The following is a 15,555-nucleotide window of genomic DNA, read 5'->3' as shown; positions in this document are numbered from 1 at the left end:
CTGTTTTTGAAATGATACTAAGGATAATGACTGAAATAGAAATGGTTTGCTAAGGTGTTCTGAGTGTTTTTTTGCACATTGCTATGTGATTGCTAGGTTGTTGCTTGCTGGCTCAACAAAGTCAAAAGTGCCTCCATGTCTCTGGTATTCTGGTTCCTAGATATGGCTCAGATCCCTCCTTTGGGATCTTTTTCACCTGTATTATTATTTATTTATTATTCTTTCAATTATTATTTATCATATTATGTAAAAAAAATTAGACATTATCTAATTCTCACTGAAAGTTCATCTTTAGAAACACTTCAAATTTAATAACACTGTTTAATGTTATCTCTGCATGAGTTTTTTTAATGCTGTACATTATACATTTGTGATGCCTATTGGTTTTTAGTGTTTTATTTGTTATTTATTTAGACAAAATTTTAACGGTGACCATTTGTCGGTTATCGTCCATAACATGAAAATAATTATCAGCTTATCAGCTGGAATTTTAATATCGATGCTTCCCTGCTTAAAGGGAAAGTTCACTCAAAAATGAAAATGTTCTCATCATTTACTAATTTTCATTTTTGGGTGAACTATTCTTTTAAGTATGAGCAATAGCTATCACCTTAGCGATCAACAAAAAACAAACGAACACTCCTCTTTTTAATTGTTGTGCTGATATATATACACTCTTTCTCCCACTGTGTGTAAACAGATGATCTTATGCTAAGCGGCAGTGCTGATGACTTCAAGGTCCTGGCCCTCAGGGACCTGTCAGGTGACACCGTGTGGGGTCCGTTTTCTGGCAGCATCCAATCAGGAGAGACCGCAGACGGACCTGCCAATGAGGTAAGGGTGAGGGGTCAGCGATCGTGTCATGAGGATATTTGGTTGAGATTCCTATCCCACCTATGTTCTATCATTACTCTAACATTACAGTTAGAAACAAATAACATGTTATTACCATATTGGAGTTGGTAATATCAGTGTTTTTGGACATGTTACCATAAACTGTAGCCTTGAGTTGTATGAGAGTATCAGTCATGTGCTGTAGGTCCATCTGATGATCATGTGATGTGAGCTCTGGGAGAGGTTTCCTGGCTCAGGCCGCGTTCTCAAGCATTTTAAAGATAACACAGACCCGTACACACTTACACACAGGCAAAGTTCCTCGCTTGGCTGATTTCCATAGAAGATGGATGCATACAAAATGTTGCATGTTTTCCAAACTGGTTTGATTCAAGAGTAGGTGGTCAGTAAAATGTATTGTGTATTAAGTAAAACAGGAATGAATTTATCATTCACCCCCCTTGGCGCTAACCTATTAAATTGAGGATGAATGAGCAGACGGCTGCTTTGCACTGATTCAAAGTGAGGAGTAATCCACGGGAGTATGGGTGTATGCAAATGGAAGTGCAGGTTTTGAGCGAGTGTCATCTTTATTCCCCTGAACTGCGCTCGGCCGTCCCTGCACGTGATTGGCTAGACCCCCCCACCCCACCCCCCAGACGGACGCTTCTCTTTTATCTCAGTATGGCGCCATCCTCTTGGACAACAAACCCCAGTGATTGATTTCTACTTGATAGGCTCTCATTTCTAAGATTTCATTTATTATGAGAATTTCTAAGGCCGTGCACCCCGCGCTCCCTCCCCTCCCTGCACCTTTCCTTCACCTCCTCCTAATCTCTCTCCCTTCCTCTTTTTTTTCTCTCTCTCTCTTTTTGCAAAAAAAAAATCTCGTTATCGAGGCAGGGCTTTGTTGATGATTTTCGGCTCAGAACTTTCACATTCGCATTCTATCGCGTTTGCTCTCGCTCCGCTATCACTTCGTTGAAGGAGTGTGTATCTGGCAAGAGATAGTGTGTCGAATCTCACATTCCTACGGCATCTCTCGCCGTCCCTCCACATCCTCCTGAGTCTGGAGCTGCTGGGGTCACTGGGTGTCAGGGTCCGTCCTGTCACGACTGTACTTGTGTATTTCTCCGTCTCCCTGTCCTAGAGTTTAATCTGAGACACTGTGAGACATGAAATGGGTTGGGTTACAGCAAAGTGTGCTATTTGTAAATGAGTTAAAGTCAAGCGTGATATTGTATTTCTTACAAGATACACTATCATACTAGGGGCATGCGATATTGACATAAGATGATATCAATTTTATCAATAACGATAATTAGACAATATTTTGCAGAGTGCGTTTCGTGTGATATTAACTATATTAAATGATATAAATATAATAGACATACAGAGTTATTTTCGCTCCCTTATCTTGAATATTGAGGGCATTCTTAATGCATTTTAATAGACTAAATCACGTAGTGAAAGCGTGGACTGTAAATGCACAAGTGCACTAGTCTAACTAGACTACATCATGTATAGTGTATGCGTGCGCTCTCTAGGTGTGTTTTTGTAAAGTGATGGAAATACTCAATAATGTCAGATCACACATCGTTAAAACAACAATTACGATATTACGGGAGACGATATATATCGCACACCCCTATTTCACACTGAATTGTATTGGTTTTGGTCATTCAAGAGTACATCTAATTCACATCTAATTTGTTTAATTTTACTGTCCATGAGGAATTCATAGGCGTTAAGATGTTTTAACAGGTCACTTTATCACTTTGAGCTGTCTGTTTGATGTTAATCTTTAATTTGCATATTTACGAAACGGCCATAACATTGTATCTATTTGAATATGTCATTGACAACTCAAAGACTGAAAAAGCTTATATGAACAGTTGTCTCTTTGTGTTCAGGTGTCTTCATGATTTCATAAAGTTGAGTTGTTTTTCCAAGAGTTGTTTTGGATAAGTGACAGTTTCCATACAGATCCGTTATTGCCGTTACATACGTTTTTTTGTGAAATAGCAGTTATGCACACACCTGTGTTTTAATAGACATGTAAACAAAATACAACACTAGACTCAAAACGAGTAAATGTGTTAATTAGTTCATTTAGACTTAAAATGTGTAAACGTTTTAAAATGTATGAATGTTTTTGGATCACATAATAAACCAAGACTGATTTTTAGGGATCAAAAAATTATTAGGAAAAGTTAGCTCTAGCATAATTTGTTTACAGATGAGCATGATTTGTTATTTTGTTTCCTAATATAATTACATTTAGACAGTTTTAAGTGTGTCTGAATTGGCCAGTATTCTAATACTTTTTAGGATCACTGTATAATGTTTGGCAGGACATTTTGTGTTTTTTTATTTTATCAAAACATCTTTACTAAATATTATCAGATTTATGGATAATATAAATATAATATGTACTTTTATACAATATTATGCATATTATATAGTGTTATAATATACACTACCATTCAAAGGTTTGGGGTCAGTAAGATTTTTTAAATGTTTTTAAAATGCTCACCAAGGCTGAATGTAATGGATAAGAAACAGTGTAAACAGGGTCATATTGTGAAATATTATTACAATTTAAGTCTTCTAAAATGACTAAAGCTGAATTTTTCTCAGGCATTCAGTCACATGATTCTTCAGAAATCATACAATATGCTGATTTAGTGCTCAAGAAACTTATTTTCTTAATATTATTAATGTTGAAAACCGTTGTGCTGCTTAATATTGTTATGGAAACCATGATACATTTTTTTTCAGGATTTTGTTGATGAATAGAAAGTTCAAAAGAACACCATTTATTTAAAATCGAAATCGTTTGTAACAAAAGTCTTTGATCAATAATGCATCCTTGTTGAATAAAAGTACACATTTCTTTAAAAACCCCACATTTTTGAATGGTAAAAATTTGATATTATAACAATATTTTGCATAGCTTAATGTATTCATATACTGTAAACATGTAAGGACGTATCATTGATGCTGTGATTAGCCTACTATTGATGTTGACATGAGCAGAACTGTCAGTCAGACTTTTGGTGGTTAAAAAAACACGTTCGCTATAGTTGCAAACAAGCGCAGAACGACTTCCACTACCACGTCGCCATTGTTCTTTCCACTTCGCCTCTCCTGTTATTTCGTGGAACGCCGCCCGAAGGCACGATGGTAGCGGGTAGGGAGTTCAAAGCGTTATCATGCACCGAGCGCCTTTTCATCATGTTTTAGAAACAAGCGTCCCAACTAATCCCCCAATAATCTCTCCAGGAGAACTGCTCAGATAAGCCCCGCCACCCACTGCTCTCCAGCCCACTTTTTTGGGGGGAGCCCCACTTCCCCCCCCTCTCTGCCACCCCACAAAGGACACGTGAAGGTGAGCGCTCTTCATCTTTCTCTTTTTCCTCTCTCGCCCACCCTTCTTTCTCGCACCAATAGGGTTTGTTTACCCTCATCCCAATCTCTGGTTTATCTACATCTGTCAGTAGAGTGATCTCAGAGAGTTACCCCTCGCTACACATGCTTTTCCCTGAAAGGAATGCATGAATACCCTTAATTATTGGCTCTCTCAATTATCTGCATAATGATAAAAGGGAAAGCAAGTCAAGCTTCAAATGGGAGTCCAATTGAGAGCATCACACATTGGCACCTGTGGACTTCTCTGCTCTCCACTTACAGAAGTGCAGAAATGTAGCGGAATAGGTTGGAACATCAAAAGGACATGTTTAAATGGAAGACTCGCAAAAAATAAAAATGTAAAGAGATTTTACAAAAAAAATATTTTGTGTTTTTGTGTTGTTTAATAAAAATGTAAGTATTTATAAAATTAGTTTAAAAAAAAAATCTTTTTAGAAAATATATAATTTTTCCTACCTCTTTTTTATTTTAAACATAAACCTCACTTTTTTTTTTCAATTCAAAACAAATATAGAACATATCAAAAGTTATCAAAGTGATAATCCATACAAAAGTACCTGTTAGTATTTTTTTTCTTCTCAATTGAATGCACGACTGTTCAAAAGTTTGGGGTCGATACGATTTTTTCTTCTTTAAGTCTCTTCTTTAAAAAAAATCAAAATTATTTAAAAAAAATGTTGTGAAGTAATATTACAATTTACAATAACTAAATGAATTTACAATAAATAAAATTAATTTCTTTCTTTTAAAAAAATACTCCAATTTGTGTATGTGTATATTTATACATATATATTGTGTGTATGTGAATAAATATATATATATAGATAGATAAATAGATAGATAGATAGATAGATAGATAGATAGATAGATAGATAGATTCTGCAGTATCGATACACCAGCTGCGCGTTCTCGCTCTCTTCTCTCCGACGGCGAATTGACACACACCCGCCTCCTCTCACTCACTCATCTCATTCACTCCAGTTAAATAGTGCTTGTATTGCGCATTATTTTACTCATTCCCGCAGGTTTCACGCTCACACCTAAAACGTGTGCACCATTGATCTATATAAGTGGAGCTCTCGAAGCCGCCACTCATATCGCTCACGAGAACCAAATTGACTTCTTTTTCGTGGCTTATTGCGCTTAAATGGTCATATATATATATATATACAAAATTATGTCACAATGCCTATCTTGCAGAGTATTCAGGTAAATACAGTCAGTTTTGGAACAAAAATAGTTGAGAGAAAACACATGTTGTGTAACAGTATATTGGATATGTGCATAAGCTCTTAAAGTGACAGGAGCCTAATATTCCTAGTGCTGTCTGTCAGGTTAATCAAAGAACAAAAGACAAAGAAAATCAATCTCTGATCTTGACTGAATAACTTTTGTAACTTTAATTGTGAGCATTAATCTGTATTTAAACATGTAAAAAAAAAAAAAGTAAAACAATATTACCCACATTATCAAAAAATTATGAGATAAATTATCTGTATGGTGGTATATATGGCTGTGGTATCAAAAATGGTAATAGAATATTTTTCAAGGTATCATATCGAAGTTGGAAATTCCAGTATCTTGACAACACTAATATATACATATATGCACATACACAAAAATACTGATTAATAAAAAAAAATGTTTGTGGGAAGCAACAACACTCATCACTTCAGATATGTGTAAAGACGTACAGTTTGCATCGTCATGTACTTGGCTTTGCAGGCTTTACGGTGGAGAAAACGACAGAGAGAGATAGGATGGGTGGGGAGTGGAGAGAGGAAACCTTCCTCTATCTCCGAGCCCGATCACCGGCAGATCAGGAGCCCGCTTTCCAAGAGTGCCTCATTTTCAAATCTCTTATCGCACCTTTTTAAGTATCACAGTTTCCCATTTTTACATGTCATTTGCATGCTGCTCATCTCACCTGGATGCTGTTTTCTTGGAGGGATGTGTAGGCGGAGATGTGCTGCTGTTTGCTTTGGGTTCATACATAGGAATACATGTGCGTAAGTGCTTTCGGTTGTATGTGTGCGAACGAGGCCTGAAAAAAGGGAAAGATGGAGAAAAGGAGAGGGGAAAAAAGGATATGTGTGTGAGAGAGGCGGATGAGAGAAGGTTTCTGATTGTTATCGCCCTTCCTTTTCTTCTCTGTATTTTTGGAGGATTCACACACTGACCTCTTTGTTTGGGACAGTATGAACCCCTTTTTCACCCCCCCACCCCCCTTTTTGGGAAAGAAACTATTTCCTGTGGAAAGGAGATTGAGAGAGGGATAGACAGAGAGGGATAGGATTGGGAGAAGGGGTTGGAAAAGTGAGAAAGGGATGCGTGGAGAGATATGGAGAGGAATAGATAGCGAGAAGGAGATGGAGACAAAGAGTGTGGCGGAGCATGAAAAGAGGGATATGGACAGATGAGGAGAGGGATAAAGGTGGAGATAGTAGAGAAACAGGAACAGAAGAAGATAACGCTGGAGTAAAAAGCAGAAAAATGAGAAAGAGAGGTAGAGAGGACCGGTACTGAAAAAACATACAGTGGGAGAAGAGTTGGTTTTCATTTTAGTCATAGTTTTTCTTTTAATTTAGTTAATATTTCATTGTATTGCATCCATTTTAGTCCATTGTAATCTGAAGTGACATAGAATTTTAATCCACAAAAATGAAATTTTAGTTCTATCAGGGCTGTGACTGATGGTGTGAAATGTAGGAATGATTCAAGGGGCCCAGAACGCCTGGTTATGATCATGTTTTACGTATTTTCTGTTTTAGATACTGTTTAGTACATTGCACTAAATAATGTACGTATTAATTACACACTCTGACTAGCATGTTACTTGGTTAATTTAAAAAAAAAAGTTTTACAAGTTGTAATATTAACGATATCAGTGATTATTCTCACATACACTACAGTTCAAAATGTTGGGGTCATTACTTTTAATCAGCAAGTAAGCATTAAATTGATCAAGAGTGACAGTAAAGCCATTTATAGTGTTATAAAAGAACTTTCTAAAAGAATCCTGAAAAAATATATCGCTGTTTCCACAAAAATATTAAGCAGTGCGACTGTTTTGAACATTAATAATAATAATAAGAAATGTTTCTTGAGCACCAAAACAGCATATTACAATGATTTCTGAAGGATCATGTGACACTGAAGACTGGAGTAATGATGCTGAAAATTCACGTTTACCGTAAAATATATTAAAATAGAAAACTAGTATTTTAAATTGTAATAATATTTCACAATGTTACTGTATTTTCTTCTCAATTTATTTTTTGTCATTTTCCTTTAACTATAGTTTTGATTAATCTTTTCCCTCTTATATTTATTATCGCTGAGTCAACAAACATTTTTCTTCAGTAATCTCAGTAAATTGAGACAATTAACACCGAGTAGACGCCTCATTTAACAAAGTCTCTTTTATGACTTGCGCTGGTCCACACCAGGGCTTCTTTTTTTTCACTGGCAAGTGTTTCATCACAGACCACTGCAGGATTACACATTGTGAGATACATACTGTCATATCTTGAGCAAACACCTTTTAAAACCTTGTTCCACACTATCATAATGAGCATCGGTTTTAGTGTATTTGCACACTGTTTAATGCGTTAAACATTTACATGCGAAGCATATGGAGTGTGCGTTCCAGAGACGCATACATTATTTCTAAGAATGTCAGAAAGACCGGCCTTTCCTTTGGCTGCTGCAAGATGAGTTCAGTCAGTTTGATGGGTTTGGGGGGAGATACGGCCTTGTTTCTCTCTTTAAAGGAGACGGCGAAATATTTTTTTCCCCCACCGGAAGGAGAAAAAATGCGAAATGAAAATCGTCCAAGAATCATTTGCATTCAACTTTTATCAGAGCGAGAGGAGGACGTTTTTTAGAACGATAACGCCGCGAGTGGCACGCACCAGGCTTGACTGTGAGAGTGTGTTATTGTGGTGTGATGGTGGTGCACAAGTGTGTGTTTGTGTGGAAAGGTGCATCTACCTCTTTTCCTGATGGCGTGCGTGTGTAAGGAGGAGAGAGGGAGGGAGGGGGCTGGTTAATATCAGACCAAATAATTAGATTCGCTATCAGGGCGGCGGCAGCAGTGCGGGGATCAGGCAGATTAAAGCACGGCCGTCGTCATTAATATTCATGAGGGAGAAGGGCTCGGACGAGGGGGCTTAGACTGTTCCTCAAAGCTCCGCACTCGGTGGGGCTTAAAGAGCCGTTCTCAAAGTACCCTAGTTCCTTGTGTGTGAGGGGGTGGGGGGCATATTCAGCAACACCAGGGTTACACACTAAAACATGTGCCGTTCCTCCTTCACAATAGTCTACTTTCTGATTTCTCCACACCCACGCTGAACAGAGGTGGCAGGACTACATGTCACCTGCGTTTTTAGGCCTGTTACAACAAGAATGTTTCCTCTTTCAAAGTGGAGCCTTATTTATTACCTTTAACATTTAGGTTGTGTTCACACTTGTAGTTCGGTTTGCTTGGTTCGTTTGGTCCGGATTTAGTCCTGGTCCGCTTAGCGTTTTTAACACCGAACCTAAAGGCATAGGGATATGTTCACAACCAGATCGGCTTTTATGACGTATTGCGTATTTTTTGACAGACCTTTCCGAACATCCAAAACAATGCTGTGTGCTGGGATAAATGCGCTCGTTGTACGTGTGTAGCTACATATGATGGTATTTTGACCAGCTGAGAACTCGTGAAGAGCTCGTAAAACGTGTAAAGGAGTCAAAACAGTGTCAGGAATCCCTCCGTCACACATACAAACGAAGATCTTCTGCGAGAAGACACTGTTCTGATGCCTGTACCGAACTGTGATGGGCAACATCGCGACTATGACGAGATAAAACAGGTGTACTTGAGCATTCTGTCCTTTTTAGGGTCTCATCTTCCTGTTTTTGGTTCGTTTACATGTCTTTGGTCCGTGTTGCGTTCATATATAATTCGAACCGCACCAGAGTTCGTTTGGAAGTGGACCTTAGTGGTCTCTTTGCTTGTTTGGTGTGCACTAGGGTTTGGATGGCAGCGTTCACATTTATCGAACCAAACAGTGTGAACACTGTCTCTGCCCAGTCTTTAACATTTGGTTTCAACTTAAAGGTACACTATGTAATATTTTAAGTTGATTTTTAGCAAAAAACACTTAGTTCTTTCAAAATGATAAATTCTCATTAATGTGTAATCACTTCAACCAACTAATTAAGTATTCTCGTAAGTGTATATTCTGCCATTTAGAATACATACGAGCGAGTCGCTCGAATGGCGGCAGCCATGTTGCGCCTCCATCTTGAAAATACATTAGCCAAAGAGGGACATACCTGGAAATTCAAGCTTCGCCTTTTTACACTCAGTGGCACCGTGACGAATGCGAGGGGGAGATTACTCGCGACTGCCGGCAGATTTGAAATAATACGGCCACCGTAGGAGTTAAAACGCCCTCGGAAGGGGAGGGGCTAGAAAGTAATATTCAGTTGGTAACAATTTCACCGCTAGATGGGAGAAAACACAGTGTAGCTTTAAACATGGTTTATAAATGGTATAATATGATGTTCAGATACATTAAATGATACTTAAATGGAAAAAAAAATGTTATAAATGATCATTGCACTGCAAAAATAACATCTAAATAAATGTTTAATTAGCAAGTCACAACAGATGTTACTTCTAGTAGACTTGCCTATGCAATATATTTCAGTGTGCGTCAGATGATCTTTATGAAATATTGGCCATTTTCTACTTAGTTTTGTGTTAATTTTCTGCCCGAATGATGTCTGGTCACCTCGCCACTTCCAAATAAGAATGAGGACCCGCTGTGTTTGTCTTGATCGATTTGAACCGGTTCTTGTTCGCTATTCACAATGGGTCATAACCATTTACATCTTCACTTACTCTCCGTGTGCATCTGCGTGTGCAGATCTGTCTGTGTGTCAATATGTGTGTGTGTTTAATTAGAGAGCGCGTTTGTCTGGAAGTGTTTTGTCAAAGGCGAGGGCTGACCAGGCTGCCCTCTCCTTTTGTGAAGCTTAAAGTCGAGTCGTGTTAAATGAGTCTGAAACAAATTAGCAGAAGCACGCAGCACTTATGCCACAGACGGCTCCAGCATTGGGTTTCAAATTAAAACAAAAGGAGCCCTATCTCCTTATCAGCACTAGTTCCCCATGAAATACAATACGGACTGTATCTTCAGGCAAGAACAGACAGAATTAGAAAGAAACCCTTCAGCTGTCCTCCTCTGCGGCCCATCTCTTTTCCTCATCCTCTCGACTGGTGGCTTTTTATCCTCCTTTTGCACAGTTGAACTAATGTCTTTTTCATTTTCTCCTGTCTTTAAAGTTGATTTGGTAGCATGTCAGGGATATAAGGACTAGTCTCCCCAAGGGCATGTCTTTAACATAGTGTAGCCGAGTGAATGAAGGAATGGGAATCTTTTCTTACATATTAGGCTATTAATGAACTTGGCCTGCAGAAATGCTGCCACCTAGTGGAATGGATCAGTCACACTTAAATAATCTGCTCTTAAATGAGACGTGTAATTTTGTGAATTTCATCCTGAAATCAACCCTTCAGTTCATGCACAGCCTGTTATCAGCACCATATAATGGCTTTATTGTGGTTGGATTGGGATAGACTTTGTCGGTCGTTCTGCTGCTCATTGTGAATACCTGTTAAATCTGACATTAAAAATTACCCGCCAATTTCCCATTAAACCTATTAACGCGTGCTTGAGCTGAACAATGAAATGATTGTGTGGGAGAGTCCAGGTGTGTTTATTAGGTATTTGCCAGCTGCCAGTGCCAATACACACTTCCACCTTTGTATACTCTGTTTAGTTTAATGAAAATGTTCAGTTGAAATGGATCCAGTATACCCGCGTGAGATCCCCTTTCCAACCGCTCTTGTGAATTTCCTTTGAGATTTTCTGGGGGTTTTCCCCCTTCTTTTCTCACTCAGGGCATCTCACCCCTATTGTCAGAAGTTTAATTATTAAAAAAACTGTTTATTGGTCTGGAAGTGTTGGTCTGCTTGTATGATATTGAAGGTAAAAGAGGTATGCTGGATGCTGAATTTTAATGGCACAGTATCAGGAAGAAGGGATTAAACGTGCATGTGCTTTTTGTATTTCTTTGAACATTCCTTAAAACCATTTCTTAAGCTGAAAAAAGTCACAGTGTCTCTCACAGATAAACAGGTGGTTTTCTCTTGGAAAGTGCAATTCAAAAGCGGTTTTGTAGTGAATAGACAGCTGAAAAATGTAGGAACAGTAGTGTAATATAGGAATTAGTAGTGGTTCAACCTTACGGCTGTACTATGCTTTAGAAGAAAGGCAAACTAGTTAAATATAATAAGTACATATTACTATTAGAAATTGTATGTTCGTGAATTTTACATATAATTGATTTGACTTCATTTCCGGATTCAGTTTTTAAAGCAAATTATCTTAGGAAAGTACTGTATTAGATATTCCGGCATATTGACAGATAATTGCATGATGACAAAGTCCTTTCATGTTTATAAAGGATGCAAAGGAACCCATTTAATAATTTCGAAAGGAAATGAGAAATCTTAAGCAGAAATATCTTTCATTTTAGTATAATAGGGTCTTTTTTATAACCTCTCCGTTGGATCTGCTGTAAGTGTCCCACTGAATCCTCCTCTACCTCTATCTCTGTTCTTTTAAAATTGCAGGCTGACTGATTTTCTTTCCCTTTGTGTGTGTTTTAGAGCCCTGTAATGTCTCTGGAGTGTGAGGAGTTGGACTGCTGGCTCAGAAGAATTCCTGTGACCTCAAGCCTCGCTGTGTCAAACTGCACCATCTACAGTCAGGGTATGACCAAAAAACAACAACAACACATACACCTCTCACATTCACTACCGCATTAGATGGAGAGTCTAACAGTGACAGTTTGTTTTCCAGGAGGAGCGTTATTCTGTAAGCTGACACGGGAGCTGTCCAGTGGAGATCCTCTTCTGGCAACGCTGTCCTGCTCCACAGCGGATCATTCGGCAGCGACTCAGACCCACGGCGTGCGAGTGAAGGAGGAGCCTGTGTATCCCGCTGCTCTGCACACTGAGATCCAGCTCCTCCCACAACAGGCTGGCATGGCTGCCATCTTAGCAACTGCTGTCGTTAATAGTGAGTCACTGCTTGCTGATAAACACAACATGTCTTCACAGTTTCTTGCATTTTTATGAGTGTGTTTACATCTGTGATTAGGGATGGTGGGCCGTGTTTTTGCATATGTGCGTAGATCATGACACATAATGCGTAATAGATTCAAATTAATTGTCATTTTTATTTAGTTCTACTTCCACTGAAAGTACCTGTTTTTTTTAGACACTATAACATGGCAATATTCTTTTAATACTGATTTAATACTGATCATATCATATATAATATTTTTTAAATATACCATGTAAATACAATGGTATATAAATGTGGTAATCATTCAGTAGCACAGTATATGTGAAGTTTGGGTTTCGTTTTTTTTTTTTTTGCTTTGAAAGAAATTAATACTTTTATTCAGCAAGGATGAACTAAATGTAAAAGTCTTTACTATTTCAAATAAATGCTGTCCTTTATGAACTTTCTATTCATAAATAATAATCCTGAAAACGTTTCCACAAAAATAATAAGCATTAGAACTGTGTTCAGCATTTTCTAAAATTTAATTTATTTTAAATTGAAAAAAAATATTTTACAGTTTCTACTGTGTTTTTAATCAAATAAATGCAGTCTTGGTGAACATGAGATTAAATCTTACGCACCCAATTGTGTATATAATAACATTAAGAAATATAATTTGAAAATCATTGAATACATTTTGTTATATCATCACTGACTTGTTCAGTTTTGTATTTTACCTCAATGGTAATTAAGTCATTGTGCATTTACTTTTGGAAATGAGACAAATACATATTTTATTGCATTTTTAAAGTCTCTGGATGTTGCAAAATGAATTGACAACGGAGAAGACATTAGTTCAGCCATCAAACAAAACTGCAAAAATAATGATAATTTTCATACAAGTTCACAATGGCAACTTATTTTACCATTGAAAAAGGACAATACTTCACCTATAAGTTGCTCGTCATTCATGCCCATCGACAGTAGGTGGCAGTGTTGCGTCAGTACCGACAGCGGAGGAGTTAATTGGCTGGTACAGCCCTATCTGCAACATCAGCTAAACTGCATGAGGAGTGGGAGTGCACACGGACATGCCATGATGAAGACATGAATCACTGTAAATAAGGCTTAAGGGTAAAACATGATCAGCCCAACTTTGCGCTTCACGCTGCATTAGCTGGGCTGCAGGTAGATGGATAATTGAGATGTGACGGTCGTTATCAAATATAGCCTGTTCAACATGTGGCCTGACACCAGATCAGCCCGATTACGTGCACACACTTTTCCGCACATCACAAACTCTATGTGCCCGTTGCCGTGGAGATGATGGAACACTTCTGATTGCATTCTCTGATTTAGAAATTTGAGTGTATTATGTTTGTGAGTGATTATATATACAGTGGGTGCATTACTAAACACTGAATATCTCACATATGGTTAAATAAATAGAGGATATCAGTTAAAAGTGGGCTTGCAGAATAAATGGGATAAATATCATGTCAGAAAAACATTATTGCTATTATGCAATTCTAATTAATTAAAGTTTTTATTTACATAATCCATGTTCTGTCCTTTTATAAAGCAGAAAAATATCCAACATCATGAAATGAATGGATAACCTTCACTTAACAACATCTGTGATAAACTATCTTGAAAGGATAATCATTTGTTACCTTTGTTCTTATTAGTTGTATTTTGTGTGTTTGTGTGTGCAGAGGACATTTTCCCTTGCAAAGACTGTGGGATCTGGTACAGAAGTGAGAGGAATCTTCAGGCCCATCTTATGTACTACTGCGCAAGCCGCCAGAAGCAGCAGAGCGCTGCCTCTCCTCCACAGGACAAGCCTAAAGATTCATACCCTAACGAGAGGCTGTGTCCCTTCCCGCAGTGCAACAAAAGCTGCCCCAGTGCCAGCTCTCTGGAGATCCACATGAGAACACACAGCGGTGAGACACTTTCCTGACAGTTTCTTGTTTCTTAAAACGGGCATGCTTGCATGAGTATTAACAATGTTTTAGTAAAGTGTCATTTATGTCTGATTTGTAAGTAATTATGTGTGTGTGTGTTGTGTCTCCAGGAGAGCGTCCGTTTGTGTGTTTGATTTGCCTGTCAGCTTTCACCACTAAGGCGAACTGTGAGCGACACTTGAAGGTTCACACAGACTCTCAGAATGGTTTGTGTCATGGCTGTGGTTTCATCTCCACAACGCGAGACATACTGTATAGCCACCTGGTCACCAGTCACATGGTTTGCCAGCCTGGCTCTCAGAGTGAGGTGTACTCACCCAAACCAGCACTGGCTGGAGGTAACAGCTCTAATATCTAATATCTCTAATATATATATTTATTAGGGGCCAAGCCCCGAAGGGGCTATGGCACCTATTGTATCTGTTAGTTTTCTTATTATTATTATTATTATTATTCTTCTTCCTCCTCTTGAAGTCTATGGCAGCCCTATGAACCATACATAGGAAAATGATGAAATTTGGCACACTTGTAGTGATGGTAATGAAAAGTAATTGTAGCAATTTTTGAGTCTCTAGGACCAACTCTATAGCGCCACCAGCAGTTCAAAAATCCAACATTGAAATGGTTATAACTTTTGAACCCTTTGATCTAGAAAAATGAAACTTAGTACACCTGATTTATCTCATCATGCTGATCAGAACCAATATCTTACATCAAGACTCCGCCCATTACAGTAGTGGCCATTTTGAAAAGTACAGTATGCAGTTTTTTTGCTACTCCTCCTTCAAAATTGGTCTAATTTTGTCCAAACATGTACTCAAATGATCTTCGGACTGAGCCGCATAAAAGTACTGTCCCCGATTTTTTTGCTATATTGGAAAAAAAAAAGTTATGATGTCGCAAACTTAACGAGGTCGACCCAAAATTGGTTCAGAAGCTATAGCTCGGCCAAACTTTGATCAATCGAAACGAAAATTGGTACACTTCATCGGAAGCATGATCTGAGGTTCCATGCCAAAGTTGGGAACAGCGCCACCTACGGGTCATGAGATATGGAAAATGCATATTTTGGCCAATAACTTATGAACAGTTTGTCAGAAAATTATAAACTTGGTGTCTATCGATTCCTTGGGTCATGACAAATCCGTGGATATCGATTTTGCCATGATGGGATGTACCACGTGTCCGCC

General features: G+C 38.2%; 1 protein-coding gene across 1 annotated transcript in view; it reads left to right on the top strand.

Moving 5' to 3' along the window:
- The window catches only part of zfpm1 (zinc finger protein, FOG family member 1), an 81,426-nt gene that overhangs the window by 60,165 nt on the left and 5,706 nt on the right, over positions 1 to 15,555 (top strand). The window contains exons 4-8 of the mRNA XM_079874761.1: positions 701 to 834; positions 11,996 to 12,098; positions 12,189 to 12,407; positions 14,114 to 14,344; positions 14,476 to 14,703. Coding sequence (XP_079730887.1) covers positions 701 to 834; positions 11,996 to 12,098; positions 12,189 to 12,407; positions 14,114 to 14,344; positions 14,476 to 14,703 — 915 coding nt within the window. The remainder of the gene's footprint in view (positions 1 to 700; positions 835 to 11,995; positions 12,099 to 12,188; positions 12,408 to 14,113; positions 14,345 to 14,475; positions 14,704 to 15,555) is intronic.

Source organism: Squalius cephalus (genome assembly GCF_949319135.1).
Source record: "Squalius cephalus genome assembly, chromosome: 6".
Classification (NCBI taxonomy): domain Eukaryota; kingdom Metazoa; phylum Chordata; class Actinopteri; order Cypriniformes; family Leuciscidae; genus Squalius; species Squalius cephalus.
The sequence above is the reverse complement of the archived record's forward strand: the minus strand, read 5'-3'. Positions and strand labels throughout refer to the sequence as shown.